The sequence below is a fragment of the Merops nubicus genome, unplaced genomic scaffold, assembly GCF_000691845.1.
Source record: "Merops nubicus isolate BGI_N331 unplaced genomic scaffold, ASM69184v1 scaffold19238, whole genome shotgun sequence".
Lineage (NCBI taxonomy): Eukaryota > Metazoa > Chordata > Aves > Coraciiformes > Meropidae > Merops > Merops nubicus.
Window position 1 is genome coordinate 54301 of NW_008627959.1, and position 22350 is coordinate 76650.

At 36.7% G+C, this 22350-nt stretch overlaps 1 protein-coding gene across 1 annotated transcript in view; it reads left to right on the forward strand.

Annotated features, from left to right (window-relative positions):
• Positions 1-5840, forward strand: part of LOC103778912 (rab proteins geranylgeranyltransferase component A 1-like) — a gene marked incomplete at its 5' end in the record, with an annotated part of 52417 nt that extends 46577 nt beyond the window's left edge. Inside the window, 2 exon segments of the mRNA XM_008946529.1 lie at positions 119-285; positions 5634-5840. Coding sequence (XP_008944777.1) covers positions 119-285; positions 5634-5840 — 374 coding nt within the window.
• Positions 5841-22350: the final 16510 nt, after the last annotated feature.

Genomic DNA, 22350 nt, shown 5'->3' on the forward strand with positions numbered 1-22350 from the left:
AAATAGCACTTTATTACAGTAACTCCCTGCTAATAAATTGACTTTCAGTATGCTAGATTACATATATCCCTTTATTACACATGAACATTGATTACTGGGAACACTTTTTTCTTTTCAGAGACTGAAAATGAAGAACCAGAAAAACCTAGAGTCCTCTGGGCAGCCTACTTCAACATGAGAGATTCTTCAGGAGTTGAGAAGAATTCCTACGATGGCTTACCCTCCAATGTTTATGTCTGCTCTGGACCAGACTCTGCTTTAGGAAATGACTGTGCTGTCAAACAGGTTGGGCAGATCAGGTGTTTTTGGTTGCAAAACTTTAATTTTAAAGACCTAAGGAAGTACAATGTGATCTACTTTTGTTCTGTGTTGTTGTGCTTTATGCTAATTAGTACTAAAACAGATATAAAACTTCACACCTAGACATACAAAAATTCTTACTTAATGAGCAAAGTGAGTGTTGGTGGAACTGAGACTGAGGGAAACTTGAGAAAAGGTCAGTGGATACAGCAACATGAGGAGTAGCAGATAGTTTATCTGAACAGGTAAAGGGAACTTAGAAGGCACCAGTACCTGAAGATGCTAGTCTTGGTAGAATGGTTGCTTCCTCTGATACTGTGGAAAGGAAAAACTGTCAGATAATTCAGAGGTGTAGAGGATAACTCCCCAAGTATGTCAGCTTTCACCTGTAAGGTTAAAGAGGTGGTGCAGTAGCAGAGAAGCAGTACCAACCCAAGGTGAGGAAAGTCTGTCTACAGTTCATGTTAGAAGGATCATCAGAGTGGTTTAATACCTGCTGGACATAGCCACAAACCTGAAATCTATTGGGAAAAACCCCAGCACAACCACTACACTGAGTTGTCTATATACCTACTCTTTGCCTTAGTATCACTGTATTAAAAAACTTGTGGTGTAATTGTGCCTCTGAAAGGATTCTATTAGTGGCCCTAAGGCAGTATTTGGGACCAGTCACACTCAGTTCTGATCTGTAGTTCTCAGTAGTTGGGTGTTGACATATCTAGTGACTGTGAGTGAGAATCCTGAACAGGCAACCCCTTGTAACTTGCCTAGTAGTAGTCATACCATGGCAGTACTCAGTTTAAAACAGATTACTAGTGCTTTGCAATTGGAGGTGAAGAGTGAAAACTCCCTAAACAAAACTAGGTAGATGGAGAGATCATGAAAGAGCCACCTTCTGTGTTGGCAATAGGCAGAACTTGCAGGAGCACCAGATCTTCAACGGTGGGTGTGTAGAACTTGGGAAGGAATTTCTTGTCATGCCTCTCATTGTGCCTTCCCCACTACTGTTGAGCAGAAGACAACAAGATCACACAAATATGTAGATTAGGACTTGTTCAACAACAGACCACTACAGGAATGCTTCTGCTTTGCTCTTCCATTCAGAGACCCACCTTGATAAGGGAGGTATAAAATTCCCAGACAAATCTACCACAGCAGTCACCGTGGTGTCTGGGTGTGCTTGGAGCTCACCTGAGGACACTTTTACACCTTTGTAGAATTAACTGGCACTAGACATTTTAAAAGCTGCTTTTTTAATGGTAAAGAATGTGCATGCCATCTTCTGACTAGTTGGAGGATTTTTTTTGTGACTAACTCATAAACCTCTTAAAAATAAGATTTTGAAGTAGAAAGGGTGACATAGCCTGAAGTGTAGGGTCAGAAAAGTATAATTAAGGGCTAATGGTACCCTTAGGTTTGTTTTACAAGGCAGTAATTTACCTTTCAAGAGGGTAAAGAACTGTAAAAACAAAAAGTAATGCAAGACAATTACTACTGTAGCAGCTTTAAATTGTAAATTCGTTTTCTAAATGAGAAATTTTTTTTTAACTGTTTAAAACAATGCAGGTTAAAAGCTAGATAAACAGACTTAAAAGGCAGCCTGTTCCTAGTTCTGATAGCCACCTTTTCTAGCTTTCAGCTTTGTCTTGGGGTAAGAGTATTATAGATCAAGCTGTGCTTAAATATTCTAGGTGCTGTAGGGAGCCTTTGTCCTAGAGCTGTTGACCATCAGTGAGATAGATGTTAAACAACCAGATCTTGGAGGAGAAAATCAAGAGCCTGAAACACTGTCCTTTACAAAGAGTAGATAAGAAGCTCCTTTTTTTTTTTAACCTGTTTTAAAATTTGAAACAGATGGTCACTGCTTTAGAGTGAAAAGTATTTCAACATAAACATGTTTAGAATGGGAAGTCATAAGGACAGATAAACATGAGGAGCATATGTGAGAACTAAGTGAAGAGCAGGCTGAAGATAAAGCAGAACTTGCAGTTAGGATAGACCCTTCCCATCTCACATGCAGGTACCTCCTAGACAAGAGGGCAACACAGGTAAATTGCTGTGCTTCCTACCCCCAGTCCACTTTCATCTGCCTAGCAATGGGATGGAAATTCCCAAACATGAAATACTGATGAACTCATGGATCAGAACACTTTAAAAAAACAAACCAAAAAAATGCTGTGTCTATTAGTCTTGGAGATAGCTTGGAAAATTAAATCTAATTTCTCTAATCCTGTGTTTACTGTTGTAGTGATACTTCCCATGATTTATGTTTTCATTACCGTTGGTATTCCTAACTTCTCTCTGTCATTCTGTTTGATTGTATTGATGATACATTATTTAGAAGGCAAGACACCACAACTTTTACAGCTGATTATCCATCTACAGCTCAATATACAAATGACTTCATTTCTGGTTTATTTTTAATTCAGTGTTAAATTCCTAGTATAGTACTGAATTAATTTTGGTGTCTGCATTTTCTTGCCCTGAGGACAGGCTAAATTAAATGTAAAGTGCTGTTTATGAGTCCTTTTAATTCTGTATGTATGGATCAAGGAAAGCATCTGGCTTCCAGTTTTCTATTTTTTCACTGTTACAACCTGATATGAATTATTCTAGCCTAAAGTAGCATGTTCCCTTAAGTATTTCAGATTTCTGAGACCTATTCCTGTTCATAAGAGGAAGCACTAAAATTTTGATGCCAATATTTGTCCTTTAACCCATTTGCACTTTTTTTTCTGTATCTGGAAGGATTTCAGATTTATTCAAGTGTGTTCTTTTTCAAACAACTGTCAGTTTGGTAGTGTTCTCTGTACAAGTTGCTGTCACACAGCTTGTCCTCGTGCCATCAAGGTCTGTAGCTGGGATACAGTAAAATAAAAGAAAAAAAAAAAATAAAAGTAATGTAAGTTGTATTCAACTTCAAACAGTTACTAACTGAGAGTATCTGTGCAAGTGCTTTACACACCTATGCCATTGCTTAATTCAAAAGCTAGTACAATTAACTACTAAATATTGAAGGAACTATTTACTAACCTGATTAGTTACAGTGAGTATCAAAGTGTTATAATGAAGGAGCTGTTACATTATTATTGGTTATTCTGCATGAAATCAGCTGGCTAAGATTAGTTTTACAAACTGGTAGACTTGACAGCTCTCTGTACCATTAAATTGTTCAGTTGTCATCAGTGGCATGATGTCCTACAAGGCACACTGAGGATTTCTTTCCAGGTTCAACTTCAGTTACATGACTGTTTTTGGAGTGGATATTCACTGACTAATTGGAGACTTTCTATGCAGTTCTCAACAATCATTCAACGTTTTTCTGGTCTAGTTTGTTATATATCAAGTGCAAAATATGATCTTTCTTCAATACTTAAATGTAATAATTAAGTGTATTTTTGGAGTGTGAAGGACAAGTGCAGGCTTGAAGTAAAAAGCCTTTCTCTTACCTACAACAAGTTAGTTTTGTAAACTTTTTGTAGGATGTTTGTACCCCCTTGCCTACTAGACTCTGTAGGCAAGGTTTGCAAATTACAAACTTTTGTTTTTAAAGTAGAGAGTAGAATTTTTTTGTGTATTTTTTAATACATAAATAATTGTAAACTGTTTAAAATAGGTACACAAGAGTGAAATTTAGGATTCAGAATGAAAAATTAAATAGAACTGAGAGCAGACAGGGTCGTTCAAGCAGTTCATAAGGGAGCCCTGCATCCAGATGCTGGTGATACAAATCCACTGCTGGCAGGCAGGGAAGTTTGTCACAGAAAGCTGTTTGGTGCATGCTCGATGATGTATTAATCTGAAAACAATTCCCTCTTCTCCAGGAATCCACATCATGTAATCAGCCTTTGCAGTTGGCATTAACTGACCCTGCTGTCAGCTTCTCCACTGCAGTGTCTGGAGCAGTGTGGATATGAAGATTAAATGCATGCCTGCCTGTGTGGGAGCTCTCGTCACAGGTCATCCGTAGGGTATAGCTTACAGGAGAGACAAAAGTGAGAGGCAATATTCCTTTGCCTTCTTAGGAACCCAGAGCATAACAGTGAGCTGCATCAGTTGTCTCCATTTGCCTTAGAAGCTTAAGGACTTGGAAAGGAAAAACTTGTTTACTTGTTGGCTCACTAAATAACTTCCCAAGTGTCTCTAGCTTTTTTTTTTTTAAGAGAGGTTATTTGCACAAGAACATGTAAAGCTATTTAACACTAATTAAGAAAGCTCCTTGCATTCTTGTGGTTTTGACAGGATTTTTTGCCTCCTTTTTTTTATGAACCATCTAGTTCTCAAGAATTCCAAGATCACAGTTCTGTGATTCTGTATTATTTTTTGTTTCTTTTTCCGCTAGATTTTGTAGTTGTATTCTCTATGTTGTAATAACAGAAGAACTATCCTGACATTATCAAGAATCTTTTCTTGCAGTCATGAAAAAACTTGACTTTTTGTGTGTATTTGATTTCTAAACCTTGATGGCATGAAGATGAAGTGGCATTGCAAATTAAATCCTTGAGCTGTATCTTAAAAGTAGCCATTGTTTAAGCTAAATAGAAGTTGCTGTCTTGGTTTGAGCTAGAACAGAGCTAATTCTGTTCAATGATTTTACTTTTTAGTTCAGTCTCTCCATTCATCCAGTGACCAGCCCAGCCCTAACCCTTGGCAGTTACTTATACAGTTCTTTTCAGAAAGGCAGTTTGTGCACATAGGTGTATGCACATAATACACTGAAATGATAGACATAATTCTCAAATAAATTATAAATTTATAAAAATACATCCATATTTTCAATGCTAATATTCCACTGTATGAGAACTCTTATCAAGTGAGTTATGCATGAGATGTTCAGAAAAACAGAGGTAGATTTTTTTTTTTTTGTAATTTTTAAATCTAAGAAGGAAACCAGTATAGATATGATGTAGACTGTACATACAGTCTCCTGGGATTCCTTGTTGTGTGAAATGGATTCTTCTTTCTGGAAAGAGGCAAGGTCTTTCCATGCTTTGCATTTGACTGCAGATAGGGATATTATTATAGCAGAAAAGATAATTTTCCTTGCAAAAAAATTATCTTCATTGTTCTCAACAGAATGTAGGTTGACCACTATTTTTAAAAAAGCCCTTTGCTGTGACTTTCCAAGAAGAGCAAGGTAAAAAGATAGATGGGTTTTTCTTTTTTGAGGACTGAAGAAGGAATAGATTTCCCATGTGTTTACAATAATGGCTAAATATTAAATCACTATTGATTTGAAAGAACAGAGGTTAATCTCAAATATCTGTGAAATACTGATGCAAGTTATTACATTTCAAGGTAAAGTTTACTTCATGCTTTTTTTTTCTGAATAGGCTGAGACTATTTTCCGAGAAATGTTTCCTGAAGAGGATTTCTGCCCAGCAGCACCAAATCCAGAAGATATTATTTATGATGAAGATGAGATTGCTCCAGAAGAGTCTGAATTCAATAATTCATCAGAGTCAAAACCTGAATCCTCAGCTGAGGAAAACTGTAGCGAAGGGAGCACTGCTGTTGAGAAGGGAGATAATGAGGAGTGAATTAGCATTGTTCCCTTAGGAGAAGAGGAGGTTGACCCAAGCTAAAATGTAAGGGAGGAAGGGTAAGAAAAAGAGGTTTAAAACCCCCATACCTATCTTATTTGCAATTGCCTTACTTTCCTTAGCTTGAATGATCTTTCTTTGCCAGATGGTTTCATTGATAGCCGAGACCTTTCTGAGTAGTCATAGGTCCACTAGATCCAGGAATGTTCATAGCTAAACAAAAAACCCTAGAACAAAGCATTTGAATTTCAAATACTGAAATAGGTTTCACAATTTGTTGCGAGAATTTGGTTTTGTTTTACATTCCTTCCCTTGGAAGGAATCCTCCATCTTTTAAACAGGCAACAAGTTGAAACTAATTAGAAGAAAAAATGTGCAAGTCTGCTTAGCAGTGAGGAGATGATCTTCTGATACAACGTACCAAAGTTCTGCTAGAACTCATTGGATCTGTGCTAATTAAACAGTTGAAGGTGAGCCTCACAATCTGTCCTTCAGAGTGGTTCTTTCAGTGGAACTTAAAGGCAATGATAATGACAGTTCTGGAGTGGCTGTAGAATACATGGTAGATGTCATGTTTAACTTGTATAATGAAAAATTTCTTGTATGGTTTTGAAACTGATGCCATAATTCAGAGACAAATATAATCTAATAGGTGTTCCTCATATGAAACTATTTTACATTCAATTTTTTTTGGACAAGAAATAACAGATCATGTGTTTTCACTAGTGACTTAATTTACTGTAGTCAGGAAAATAGCACAATTTAAACTTAATGCTAGATTTCCTAACAATTGAAAATCATAGATGGAGCTTACCTGTTGTTAGTCTCTGGATTTGTTGCCATGTTCAGGCCTTTAATAAGCCAGTCATAAATTTTTTGATGTATGATGTCTGAGAAGTTTAGATAATCATTAATTGTTTTTTTTTTGTGATGGGGGGAAGGTTCAACTGATACTTCCAAAGGTTTATATAGATCCCAGCTAATAAGATGAAAATTAGTGTGATAGCTGTAAATTATACATTTTGTAATCATAAAGCATTTATACAGTAAAATTTATTGAAGTATTTATAAGGCTAGTTTGTATGAAAAATTACAGAATGAGAAATCTGTTGTAAATGACCATGATAAACTTGCACTTCTTCTGAACAATGCTTGAAATTAGACATTCAGATGATGAAAAATATTTAAGATTTACTTATTTACCTTAAAGTGTACGCCCGGTAGGTCAGTAGTAGAGATCAGTGAATTTTGATGCTTTGGGGTTTAAATTTCTTCATTAAATTAAATACAGTTCTAGCAATGCTTAAATACTGTACATAAATAAAAATTGCCATTGAATAATGAATATTCAGCACTGCCTGAAGTTGACACATCCAGGCTTTTGTACAGTTTCGGGTGCACGTGCCTGCCTTGAGAATGGCTCCATGCCATAAAGGTTAATTTATTTATTTTTTTACAGCATAACTGATACTGTTAACTTCACTTTGTCTTGCATTGCAGTACCTTGTCCAGTTTGCATTTCAAAAATCAGTTTGTTTGTGTTTACAGCCCTTGTTTATTGGCTAGGTACCGTTGTGTGTGTAATCCCCAAGTCCTCAGAAAACACGTGGTTGAAATGTTTCCAATGTTAAACAACAGTTATCTTTGGATGCTTGTGATTGAGCAGTTATTTATATATAGTAATAAGCAGACTGCCTCTGCATCTAGCTCTGATTTTTCTGTGTACTGGAAAGCATGAGTATATGGTAATTGTCTGTAACATCTCCAGATCTGTAAAAGAATTAAGTGGGGGACCTAGTGCCTGGTTGTCTTTCAGTAACAGGGATCATAGTTGAATTTGTCATCTTCTATGTTTACAAGGAAATAGTTTGATGAAAATTAAAGGTTTGCTTGCAAGTGTATTTTTCTGTGTTTTCTTTCAGTTACTTTGTTAACTGACATTTCCTGGTAATCCTGTCATTTGCTCTCATCATGTTGACAGCTGTAACGAGATAGAAGTTTACATGTGGGATAGTATGTGTATATGAGTTAGCAAATCTATAGGTAATAGTGTCTCCATGCTTTGTGTCCAAGGGGAGCAAAATTTGGAAACATTGCAAGTTTGATTTCAGATAACACAGGATAATCTACAAGTTGTGGACAACGACTTGACACTACATTGATTGCTTAAAAACTGTTCTCATGTCTGGTTGGTATGGTGAATGGAAACATAAAATGTTTTTCCTGTGGTACTTGAGTACCCAATAGCTCACTTGTGATAGCAGTAGATAAGACCGTTGATCTTTGTGTTTTACAGAAATCATGCACTGAACTGCATTTTGTTCTTGCTTTAAATGATTGAAGCATACAAAGTGAGGGTTAGGCTTATTTGAAGTAGTTTTTAAGGCTTGTCATACAGGATGTATTCAAAAGATAACATGACTTTTTAAAAACTGGCAATTTATCTGTGGGATTATTAATAAATCAAGTTAAAGAAAGATAAGGTTAATTGAATTTTTAAACAAGTAGCTGTATTATCCTTCAAGCACCTTGGAGCTCATACAATATTCACACCTTTTTTTTTTTTTCCTAAGGACTGCTTTGATATGTTTGAATTCCTTTTTTAATGAGCACTTTCTTTTTAAGTTGGTTAATTGGATTAACCCTTAATATTCAAACAGTCAATTTATGCCATTTTCCCTCTGCTGTTGCATTGCCTTATCAGTATGACTGCAATTAGTTACTGTTCCTTTGGAAGTATTTTCAGCCATGAAGCTGCTACGTCTGCTTTTTCTGGTGATGATGATGCTTAGGGCCATTTGACAGGTAATCATTAGAACTTGGATCCTTGCAGACTATGGGGTCTTTTCTCCTATCATTGCAGGGGGATTTATGTAGGTAACTCCTATTAATGTTAATGGGACTTGCATGTGTAAATCCTCCTTGCACCAATGGGAAAATTGACCCCTAAAAAAAATACCTTCATGTCAGAGTTGCTGATTCAGAAATGTCCAGGCACTGTCTGCTGCTGCATGGAAATGTGATGGAGTGCAGCTTTGTGCTGTTTCACTGAAATGCTCCAAAGAGCATGTGGGGCATTTTCAGGGGTTTTATCTTTTATGTTGTATTTTATATTTTCCATACACTTCTATATCTTGTCAGAGATCCTCTAACAATTCTCTCTATGTAGCTAGTATCAGTTTCACTTGCTGCCCTCGTTGCATGGCTCTTTTTGCTTGACATCTCATTGCATTTTAGGCCCTTCTCTCTCCCCTCCAAATCATTGTTATATCAGCAACGTGAGTTGCAACAGCTTAATTTCAAGAACAATTTGCTAGTGATGTATTGATTAGTGGCAAGTCAGAAGTATGAAAATACTGTTCTCACACCTAAGAGACTAGGTCACTTCCAATCCATTATCTCATCTGTGAAAAAACAAAATTTATTTCCTCAACACTTTTCCAGGCTGAGAGCAGGAAAACATGTGAAGTACCCATGTCCCTTGGCTGGTGGAAAGAAGAAAGGAGAGACAGACAAACAAGGCTAGGGAAGAATTGCTGTAGTGGGAGGGGGGGGATGAAATGGGGGCTGTTTGTCATGACCTTCCTGCTCCAAGACCAGCTGAGTCTGGCACTTTTATTTCTCCCTTTTTCTCCCTTTTTTGCTTCTTATTTCTCTGGGAAAAAAATATGTATGTGCTTTTTGGAATGAGGTAACAACGACTAACCAAGAATAGATTAACAAATGGAATAATACCCAGCACACGGGCTGAGGACTTTTTTGTTTAGCTATGGGTGTGCTTATCCATTCTTTAGTGTCTGTTTTCTTGCTCAGTCATTTACTGATGTAGATCTCTTGTACAATCCTCTGCAGTCCATTTTTGGTTTCTACTTATCTGACAATCCTGTATCAGTACCAATTCATCTCCTTAAAAATTCTGGTGTCAGAACTACCCAAAACTGCTCCAGAGACCTATCCCAGCTTTTCTGACATGAGTGTTCTCTTTACCCATTAATTAATTACCTTTAATTAATTAATTATTATTAATAGTCAATAATTGACTCTATTAGATATTATAACAATTAATAATAATGCCCTTTTTAAATTTTTCCTGAGGATTCTGTGACTGGAATTAATACAGTTGCTTGTTTTCCAATTAAGGGAGCAAGTTACTGAGATCACATGAAACTTAGTTGTTTTATGTGTATGTATACAATTCTTAATATTTTTTCAAATAGTATTAATTAGCTTTGTGTATGTGTGTATATATCTTATGACAAATTAACTCATAAAAATTTGTCATTTAAACATTTGCAGAAATTGACACTATAGAATGTCCAAAAGTTAGAATTACTATTGCCCAAACTGTCCAAAATATTAGAGAGTTGTGATGGCAGGGCAGTTGCTTGATTCCTTGAGTAAGTAGCAATGCAAAGTATCTTTGTAAGGTGTAGTAGTTGTCACACCAGAATTTTGGGACACTTATATAAACAGTTTGTTTATTGCAACCCAATTTAATAGTAAGATTGCTTCAGTAATCAGGTGGAAATCTTAACTTGGGTCTGTACGGTACAAAGAACAACTTTTTTAATGTGATATAAGGTTACCCTAAAATGATATTTTTAGCTGTAGAGGTAAGTAGTAGGAAATGTTCAGCCACACGGAATTCATCTTGTCAGCCTCATATCTAGCAAAAAAAATTACTTCTGGTGGAAATAGAGCTTATTAGCAATTCCACCATTATGTTTATTTACAGGCTGCTAGTTTCTGATTGTAAGAGGGAATGGTTCCTGAAAATCTGGATGGGGATCCAAGAGGGAATGTGGTAAATCTCTATGACATTTGAGATTTAGAAAGTTGACAGTGAAGTATCAGGAAGAGGCAGTTGGTGACTGCATGGGAGTTCTGATCAGACTTAATAGAAAATACTCTTCCTGTCAGAATTCTAACAGACAGTATATTTTACATTACTTACATACATTGACAAAAAAGATGGAAGGTATCACCCTGAGTGTGTATCAAGACCCAGATGTATTTGACTAAACAATGGTTGTGTAGGTGGTGGTTGACTCCCAGTGTATATAATGCTGCTCAAGTGGCAGGCAGGTTTATGTAGGTGTCTTCTCAATCTTGGGGAAGAGCTTTTTTGAGAGCACTGCAAGTTTTTTATAACTGGCCAGTACACTGGATTCAGTAGTACACTTCTCCTGACCTCAGCTTTTCTTATTATCTTCCAGAATGTTTTTTTACTGAGAAAGATTTAAGCATCAGGTAGAACTAAAATAGTTTCCTAGTGACAGTCTAATCTTTTGTTTACCATAAGAGGCATGGTGCAAGGATGTTGTGTTCTTAATACAGATAATGCTGATTTTTAGGAAATCTCAGGACACCCACATTTTTAGATAGAGATTTTTAAGATCTCATGTTTCCTTCTGAAGAGCCACCCTGTAATTCATAATGTGTTTGGGTCTCTGGAGGAGGCTTTGGTGCTGTTCCTCCATTCTGTATGGTTAAGACTTAAGTGTGCCAAAGGCTATGGACACTCCATCTGTTTTCTCCAACAGAGGAGGCTTCTCTTCTGAGGTGTTACTGCATGACTGCAATCACCACTGGTGGCTACCGAGTGTGACTTCAGCTTTTGTAGCTGTTTTCTTCAGCTTCAGGAAACTTACTCTCTAGTTGAGTACCAGTAGCTTTATCTCATTCCTTTTCTTTTGCTTGAAGCCTAGAGCTGGACTGAGAAATGTTTCCCTGTTGGAAGTGGTTGTTGTCTGGAGCTGGGTGCTGTTAGGTTAGTAACTCTTAATAGCACACCGATAAAACGTCTGGATAACATCGTCTCGACTGCAGTTCACTGATACCTTCCAGACTACTTCACAGGCCATAAAACCAGCGTGATATTTGTTGGTAAGCTGATGTTCTGTACCTGAGCTGAATGTTCAGACTGAGGAACAAGTTTTTTAATTACTGGCTGACATCATACTGGAAAGTTGAGCCTAGAAAAGGATAGCTTACAAGAGTTTTCTTTCTTAAATCACAAATCCAGGTGCTGCTGTGCTGTGTTTTAGACTCTGCATGCATAAGAAACTTTGTAATGGCCAGTGTGGAATTCTGAATCTTTTCTGCTTAAACTCAAGCATATTTCTGGAGCTCACCCAAGGGAAAGCCATTTCATCATGATGAGAAACCAGCTGTCAGACCAATGTCACAAAACATTTCTCCACTCTGGGAACTTTTCAGTAGCATGAAAGTCACTCCAAGTCATGGTTGAGTCCTTTGCTGTGAATCAATTATCCAGTGAATTCAGCCTTTTTCCTTGTGCAAAAACCTGTGTAAGCCCTAGCTAAGTATCTTCAGACTAAATTTTCAGACTACACATTCAGAGAGAAGCCATGATATGATTCTTACAGTAGATGTTAGCTGTGCTGTGGTATTTTCCTGCTCCACATTCGGATGCTGAAGCAATACATAAACTTAATAAGTGCACTATTTTTTAAATTATTACAGCATAGATTTTTAAGACCAAAAATTAAAATGCTTTTATGGAAAACAACAAAAATGCTGTCTACTATTTAGGAAGCCAACGAGGGACAACACACAGGGGCTAATGGATCAACTTGGGGTTCAAGGAAATGGATATATTTTTTGGCTCTGGCACTGGTTTCTTCAGTGAACTCAACTGAGTCATTTCCTTTTAATGTCATAGTAAAAAGACATTAAATGGTGGCAGATACTTCCTGAAGCCTTTAGAGAGGTGGGTAAAACTTATAAAAGTAATATATATATTTGAGAAAGAAAAGGAGCAGTGTTAATGATAACTGTAAAAACGGATGCTAATACTTGAGTAGAGGTGCAAATGATTGTCTGAGGAAAAAATCAAATCTAATAACCACTGGAACGTGATGGGGATAGCAGATGTTGTTAGCCAAGTCCCTTTTTCTAGCCCTGACATTTTCCATGTTTCACAGGTAAGGTTTCACCAATCAGCACAGACTCTTTGTTTACTGCTTAATGAAAATAACATAAAATTATACTTTTAAAAAAAATCTTTTTCTGATTATGCATATTTTGCTGGCAGATTGTAATGCATATTGCTTCATTGTTTAATTAGGACTTAATGCTAATGTCATTAACATTCTATGTGGTAATTCAGTAGGTTGGCTATATATAGACATAACTGAAGTCTTAATATTTTTGTAGTAAAGCACTTTAGACTGTGCTGTTAAATTAAAAATGGAGTTACTCTAAGCTGATGTTAGCTTTGAGTTTCATTGTCCATGGTCCAGTGTATCTGAAAAATACTGCTACATGCACTAAATAGGGTTGGTTTGTTTGTTTGTTTTTAAATTATTAGCCTTTATTTTTTTAAAAGAGCCTAACTTGTCCTTTCCTTGGAGAAATAAAAAAGAAATAGACTGAATTAAGTGTGAATCTCAGAAAACTGACATCTGAAGTTCACAATGCTGACCTCCTTGAAAACTATTTGGAGTTACAGCACTGAATTTAAGTAATTAGAATCTCATTCTGTAGTGCTGTTTATACACCATGTAATTAGGCAGCACTTCACCTTTCACATTATTACCACAGATATGGATGTCTGTGTGCTTTATTTGTGGTTATAAAGTGCAAAATAACTGCAGAATTTTGTACTCCATGTCAGCTCTTTGGTATGGACAATGAATTCTACAGATTTCCTTCTACAGAGACTTTTATTGAGCATTTTTAATATCTTATTTGCATCAGTGAGCTCTTTTTCTAGAAGGGTTTTTAAATTAAAGCAGTGGGATACCCGTAACAAAAAATCAACAAGTGCAAAAATGTGAATGAAGAGAATGCTTCAAGGAACTCCTAGAATTGTGTTAGAGCCCTGTTTTGAACAGTATTTCACTTGTTGTCCTTTTGTATGTAACTTAGATTATATATATATAGTGAACACATAGTGCACATTCTTATTTTAATTCACCTTTTTTACAGCTTGAACTACGTGTACTTGTAGGGCTCTACTGCTACGCTCTGTAACACGTTCCAGCTTTAATTAAACAGGTCTTTTCATGGTATGATCTGCACAATCTGAGTCAAACATGATCAAGGAGGTTTAGTGGTGCCAAGCCAATGAATAATACTTGAATAATACATGGAAAGTAATAGAAGGTAAAGAAAGTAAATGTAAGTGCTGCCATTTCCCTACCCTGATTTTGTACACGGGGAGTGGTCTTGGTGGTGGGAGTCAAAGTTGGTAAGAGATGATAAAATACTTTGTACTTCATGGGCTTGGAGGCTTGCAGAGGGGCTGTGATGTGCCCCCCTTGAGGGTGAAGGTGGATGCTCAGCAGACAGGGCTGGCTAGTTCATCCCACACAGCAAAAACTAAACTCAACTCTGGTTGTAAATTCTATGGATTTTTAGAAAAATACGAGGTAAGTTTTGAGTTCCTTCTAGGCACTTTTGAGGCTGTCATCCCTGGTGATTTTGCAAAGAAAATTAAAGAAGCTAAAAAAATTCTTCTGCCAACTTGACCAACATCAAAGCTGGTCCTGCGCTCGCTCTTGTAGGGGTTTTCTTTACAGTGTTGAGTCTGGTTGGGGTTATGGATGCTGTGGTAGCTTCACACCACAGGGTTTCAACCTATTCTTACTGGAATCAATAGATATTTTTCTTATAAAGCCGCTTGAAAAGGTTTTTAAAGGATTATTGGATTTTTTGGATTACCACAGATTAATGAATTCTGTTTCACTGATTTGAATTACAGCATTGTATCTTCTGCGAGTATATTGACAAAATGTATGAAGCCAGGCCTTAAAATTTAGTTTCTTGGTGAAGATGTGAAGAGACTTTTTTTTAAAGAATAAGCAGGAAGGATTTTTCAGAGGTGTGTATTTTTCTCAGAGTAATGTTGCATACAGACTGGAGATTGCTTCTCCTATTGCATTGCATAATGAAAAATCAATCAGTTTAATGGTTGACAAACTTTGACATTCAAATAAAAATGTTGCTGGTATTTTCATAAAGACCTGTAGGCAAAACTAGATTCAGTGACTTTAATTTATGCAGTAGTAAATGTCTGCCAAAACATTGTACAAATGACTGTATAATGAGGCAGTAATAACTATGAGGAACGGAAGGAAAGGAAGCAGAGGCCAAATTTCTCAGGTTTTACCCATTATACAACTTTGCAAAGCCCTTCAATGTGAAATATGTTTCTACAGCATCCTTTTCAACAAGACATTCTCTTTGGAAAGCAGTTGCTAACATCAAAACTCAATCTGAAGCTGGTGTGTAGTATCAGATGATGTTGTTCAGGTTTTCTACTTGGTCAGTCTTCTACCCAGGCTGCATTTACTTCTGGGCCACTTCTCACCTCAGTGTGTACTCCAGAAAAAAAGAAGTGAAATATAAAAGCCTTGTTCATAGTGGTTCTGTTATATTTTTCATGTGCCTGTGAGCAAAAAGGAGGATAAGAGAAGTCCTGTGAAGTAGAAAAAGAAAACAGCAAAAGGGTTGACAAGCTGCTGGTTTTGCAAGTGTGTTGCTTGCTCTAACTCTTTGGGGTTTTAATTTTTCTTTGATTCAGAGGAGGAAGAAATCCCAGTAAGGGAGGAGGACACGTTCGTTCCTCATTCTTTTCTGTTTTTAATGTATGTTGGAACGTGGTGCTTGGAGGAAGAGCAAAGGGAGTGCTGAGCCCTGCTACCACTCAGCCTGTAGGCATGGCCATCCTAGAGACAGCAGACTGGCTTAGCAAATCCCAGGAACCTCTCTTGCTCAGGCAGTGTCTACCTCCAGGTTCTTTGATATCTCTTACTCCAGTCACCTTTACTTTGCTTTTTCCTTACCCTATTCCTTCATGCTGCTTGGAAATTTCCCCTCCCAGTCCTACCTTGGGCTTCAAGGTCCAATGAGATGACTTTTAGTTGCATGAGGAGGTCTCAAACTGGGAGATTGAGGTGCCCAAGTGATTGAATTAGAGAATTGGTGTCTTGGAGGTCCTGCTACTGACTGAAATTTAATACAACTGAAGTAGAATTCCTTTTGCCAAAAAATACTCTTCCACCCGTTGATTTCCAAGCGTGGTGGGCTGTTGGGCTCTTGCTGCGGTAGGTGGTGGTGAGTTTTGGCTGTGACCATGTTTTGGCTTGTTGGGCTCTTTGGATGGAGAGTCTTGGAGTGCTTCATGAATGTCAGTAGCAGGGACTGGGGAGTCCTGCCTTGTTTTCCTCCTTGTGCTGCTGTTGGCTACTTAAATCTAAGCTTTGCACAGTTTCCAAGTCCCTTCCATTTCTCTATGATCTGGGTGGTTTTGTTAATTCTTTTTACTGTAATTACACCAGCTTCATCCAATTTGTCCATTTATTTTTTCCATTTTCCTTTCATACATTATCCCAAGTTCTGAATACTCTTTTAAAACTGACGTAAAAATTACTAAATATTTTTAGTCTGACTATGTGTCTGAATTCAAGATACAACCAAACTAGGTGTAACTTTTATTGCATTGTCTAATAAAAAAAAATAATTAATCCTCCTGTGTCAGATTCCCTTTTCAGATTGTGTCTGATAAACCTTTTGGTGTTGTATTAAATGATGTGCCAGGTGACTAAAACATGGTCACTGGTTAGTTGTGTGCTCTGCCTTTTCTTTTCTCAAAGGGAATAATCCTTCAGGAGGGTGTTCCTCTTTCATTCCATGGGCTTAGTGATAATTATGCTGCTTTTCCACCTTTAACATTCTTCCAATTCCTGTCACGATATGATGACTGATTTTTAGCATCTCTGTTTTATACCTGGTAAAGCCAAATTGGAGTTAATTGCTTTTTCCTGTGGCTATAGAAGGAAAAAATGGTAAACCCCAGACTAAAGCAATGCTCACATTTTTTTTCCTTCTGGCTAAAATAAGAGATAAATTACTCTATACCTTTTATTTCTCTAGTACTTGGTATGGTGAACTCCTAGCATTTCTCTGTCAAGAAGTCTTTAGAATGTTTTATTCAAGAGCTTTCCATTACCACTGAGATTAATAGCTAGATGGAAGCTGGTATGGTAAACATCTATTCCCAAATGTAAAATGGTTTGGGGTTATGTTGTTTGTTTTATTCTTTCTTTAAATATAACCAGTTGATAATTTAGAGATACTGACACATCTCAAAAGTATTTCATTATTTTTAGGGGAAAATTGTACACCATGTTTGTGCTTTGGGAAAGCTGTGTCCTAGTATCGATCATAAGCAAGGGAGCACGTCTGTACTTGGGTATTTCTTTCCCTGCCATAGATATGAATGAACTCTTAAGGCACAGGGGCTTTAGTACTTAAAAGCTTAAACAATTACTCATGAGGACACCAGTTCTTCTCAGTGTTTGGGAGATTTATGCTTCCTGTTGACACTTGGCAACATGAAGGGAGCATGGAAGTTGCATCTAAAGAGCAAGACGATATTTGATGTTTATTCTTAAGATGAAAATGTGCATTAAAAACTCTTAAAAGAAAAATAACCAACTTGAGAAGGCAGTAACTGATTGTCATTTGTGGACATCATTTTTCTTTTGTGATTCTGGCATTTCATGCATGGCTAAATGTCATCCACAGTTATCTGTTATATGTGCCAGTAACAATACGACAACTGCTCCTCACTGTTCCATAGCATCAGCTAAGTGCATTCTGAAGCTGTTATGATTCTACCACTGTTGTAAGCTTAAACAACTTTAAACTTCATTACTGATTTTATTTAGTAATGCATAGGGTTAGCTCTGATACATTTGGTTATCTTGCATCTTGCTGACCTTGTTGTGCAACAGTTGTCAGTAATTAGCTTTTAAATTTTTTAATAATTATTATAGCTATCGTAAGCTAAGTAATCTAATATAAAGATGTAAAACACATTAAAGACAAGATTTTTTTTCCAAAGTTCTAATTTATACTTCAGTGCCTGACTCCAGTCAGAGAAGAGGCTGGTATCAAATGCTTGCTTCTGCCTTTGAAAACTTACTCCTAAAACTATTCTGGGAAATGATGTGCATAGGATGTATTCTTGCTTTTCTTAAACTGACTAGGAGCTGCTCTGTTGCAGTAAATGTGCAACTGCAGGGAGTTGTAGGAAAAAAGTCTTTCAGATCTTACGGTAGAGGCCTGTGATTTTTGAGCCAGAAGGACTGAATTCTGTCACTTCACAGCTCTGAAGTTCTGCACATCTTATTTTTCAGACTCCAATATCTTTGAAATTGTTGGTGTTTCAGATTTGGCTTAGGTCTTTCTTTAAAAAATGTCTTTTATCCTAAGCTATAAGGGAAGCAACATCCATGGCATATGAAAATGTCAATCAAAAAGACAACTTCTTAGATGTGTTGACTGGCATGGTTATATAATTTACAGTAGATATCAAGCACTGTACGAGATACTTAATAAACTAAGAAATGAAAGTTGAAAATTCAAATTGAAAATTACATTGAAAAACAGTCCCACAGTGTTATCATAGTGAAAAGGCAAATAGGGAAACGCTGAGTAATATGATGACAAAGAAAGTGGGTTTTAGAGTCAGTTTATCTCCTGCTGTACTTAATAAACTAAGAAATGAAAGTTGAAAATTCAAATTTAAAATTACATTGAAAAATTAGGTAGGGTTCATCAGTTTCTAAACTAGCTGTTCATTGGATACTGGATCATTTGAATTTCCTAGGACAATCCAGATCCTAGTTACATTTTCAGTCTGGTAGGCTCTTAGGTGAAGCTTGCCTATAAAATATTTAATTTAAACAAACTTTTAATACCAGGAAATTCAGAGACTTGCCAGGGAAGGAGGCTAGCTTTAAAACACTTCTGAAACTGTGCACGAAGATACATTTAGCCCTTTGAGTTAAAGTGAACAGGTTCAGAACTGTGATGCTTTTCTAATCTGCACTTCAATTTTGGCAAGCCATCCACCACTGCTTTGTTCATAGCATTGAAGATGGAGCTTCGTAGCTAAATAACCATCAGCACACTAGTGTGTGGATACATCACAAGTAATTAAAAGCAAAGCAATAAAACTTTCTCACTCCTTCCTGCCCAAAGCATGCCTTCTCAGCAGTGCAGCCAGAACAGTTTGCTAACCTCCAGCACTTGTCAGCAGCAAAATTGAAAGTATTTTTTGTCACCTGCACTGCTGTCGGCAGCAAAGGAAAAAAAAAAAAGTAGAGGAACATAATTTCAGCACTAACATAAGTATCAGAATGATTTACCTGTCTGTTCTGCTTCACTTTCATCTCAGCTTTCAGGGCTTCATTCATCAATCTTTTATTTACACACGCATAGCTCATTTTTACACAGTTTCTTTCTCCCTGACCAGATGGCTGCGTTGTCTGCTCAGTGTTCATCAAAGGGAACGAGGAAATACGTGGATGTGTGGTGTCATCTGGGTAGGATTTGGCTAGCACTATTTTTCAGCAGCAGTTTTGTAAGTATTCAGATAATGAAAAGGAACACTTAGACATTTTAGTAGAATACCATAAAATTCTCAGACTTTTACATGTATAACATTTTTTTTTAATCTACATGAAATTTTTTTCTCTTAGTCTAGGAACCAGGTTTGTTTCATCACACACAGCTATTTAAGAGGCAGTAGTTTAAGACAAATAAAACTGAAAGCTGGTCAAAAAAAGGAAGGTGCATCTTAAAGTGAAAAATTCTTCTAATGTTAATGTTTTTAAAATTTGCTAATATTAATTTGATTAACATATACAAGTGCTGTAGTAGTTCCGTTTATATTTCATCTGTAGGACACATTTTGTCCATGTACAGGTCTGGTTTTAGCACAAGTTTAGTGAGTTTGCTTTCAATTAGCTTTTCTTGAAATATCTAGAACTTTTTAGGAAGAAGCTTGTTCTATTCTTAAGATGCTTTGAAATCTTACTCCTGCTCTCACATTTTGTAACAGTGTTCTTGCCTAATTTCATGCAAGCTGTCTTGTCTGCAGTATTTCTAATGACTTTTCTGTTGCATTCTCAGCTTCTTAAATTCTAGTCCCATATGAACTTAGCCTATAGAATTTGGCCTTAGTGTGATCCATTCGTTTTTGCACCATATTTAAAATGTAATATATACACAGTAGATGTAAATATTAGTAATTATGTTTCCAACTTTTATGAGTCACATCGTTGTAAATTAGATACTTGCCAAGTGTTTATGTGCTCATTTTCTACCAGACTCAATTTCTGGGTTTTGTTTGGTAGTAGTTTGTGATTGGTTTGGAATGACATGCTGAGCAATTTGACTAATCCCAAGCAAAGAACAGGAAAGAAAAAGTTTGTAGGGAATTTTATTCCATTGCATTTGACAGTTGGCATTGTATTGTGGATGGCAAGTATCTTTAGAACAATTTGATATTATTTTTCAAGATTGGTGTTTATAATTTGATTCACATTCAAAATATCATTTGTACAGAGGTAAAAGTTGTTTCCTTGCTGGAACATAACAAATTATCAGAGTATTATGAATAGAACATAGGTAAAATGGATTTAAATCAGCTGAGAGACCTCACAGAGGAGCTGGCAGTGGGAAGTAGTCTTTGAAAGACAGCATTTCTGGCAGGGTGGAAAAGTCTTGTGTTCTTCAATATTCTTATCAATAATGCAACATAAATACAGTACTACCACTCAGAACATTTGCCACTGACAAAATGATTGTGGCTTAATGAGCATTGACAAGGATGGAGCCATTATGCATAGTAATATAGCTTGTAATAGTAAGCACTGGCCATTATCATAAACTATGTGTTAATCCTGCTGTAGTCAAATGTGTTCTTGTAGAACAGGTAAAATGGGTTATAGCTACAGAATGGACACTGTGTCCAGGAAGGAAGTGACTTTGAAGAAGGTTTAAAAATAATGGTGGTAAATGCCTCAACAGAGGCTCCCAGCAGATGCTCTAGAATAAAGGATAAATTTGATAATATCAAAATTAATTCACACACTGCTGAGATTAGTGTTTTCATTTTGGTTCTGCAGTGTGTTCTCATTAATTCTAGAATTTCAACTGTGAACAATCTTGAAGATTTACAGAACATAGAGGAGAGTTTCACATGTGTGTCAGACTGGAGAACACCTGCAAATTGGAGACTTGGAGGCTGGCTTGCTGAGCTTCTAAAAAAGAACTCAATAGGATAACTGTTAGCATGCAAATAACTTCATTGGATCAAGGCTGGAGTCTCTTTAATGCAAACACAGGAAGGAGTAGAAAAAATACATGGTAATTTCTGACTATGATTGCTCTGATTACAGAGATGTATTTTAATTTCGTGGTTAATCTAATGAAAAGATATGCTGAAAAAGAGGTAGAGAAAAACTGCCTTGAAAAAGCAGTCTCTGAGGGGAAACTGGAGGAGTTGAATGGAAAATACCTGAACTATTTGTTGTGGTGATTTAATCTCTTTTACAACAAGCTACAAAACTGTTTTTACTTAGACTGGGAAAGAGCTGATGGGCATAAAAGAGTGCAAGAAATTGAGCTGAATTGAAAGAGATTTTCTGTTAAATGAGAAACAGCAGTTGCTGAAGTGAAGCTAAACTGAAACATAGCCCTCTCCTTTCCTCTTATTCTTTCCACTGAGACTCCCTAAAGAAGCAAACTCTGCTTAAACTGGAATGTAAGAAAAAAATATGCATTTAGATCATTTATAGTTTTAATAGTTGTAGAAGTTTTATATCTGCTGTTGAAGATGACTTTTGGCTCTGAGGACTACTATGTCTTTTTATACCACTTAATACATATTTTCAGAGGAAAAAAAATTCAAATGATGAAATGTAGTCAGACTTGAAGCAGGACACATAGAAAGTTATGGTCGAGGGCTGAAACTCAGGGAGAAATACAAAGTTCTCTGAGTAGGAAGCAGTGGGGGATGGAGATTGCAGCTGGCCAGTTACTTCCATTTTCTTTCAAATTTTCCACACTCTCTTTTGACTGCAAACATAGTGCTAGAACCCAAGATGCTCAGTCTGTCTTTTCTATACAAACACTTTAAAGTTCAAAATTCAAAACAACCCCAGTGACTGCAGCTCTGGCTGTAAATACTCACAAGGTCTATCCGTGGCATTTAGTTTCACTCCATCTATTGTTTCACATGGAGGGAATATTAAAAATTAATCTGTTTAAAGACCCCCAAACCATTAGTTTCTTGTAATCTGTGTTGGAGGATCGACTTTTTCTTTCCTGCTTCTATTAGAACTGGATAGTAGTTGTAACAGGTACATTTTTTGAGTAAAGGTATAACAATTTTGAACACTTTAAAAGGCTCTTTCTACCCATAGAGCTGTAACAGACTACTTTAGAGTCCTCCTTTCTCCACTGTACATAGAGAACACTGCCATCTGGAGAAAAAAAGAAGACAACCGTGTTACACCTGATGACAGCAAACAACTAAAAATTCAGAGTTCACTAAGTGACATGGGACACATTTTCTTGGGGCAATCTAATAGACTGTGAGGACAGTAGGGGCATCACTTACACGAGAGCAGGACAACTGTGATTTTGTTGATGGAGTGTCCTCAGCAGGGCAGCTCAGGTTTCA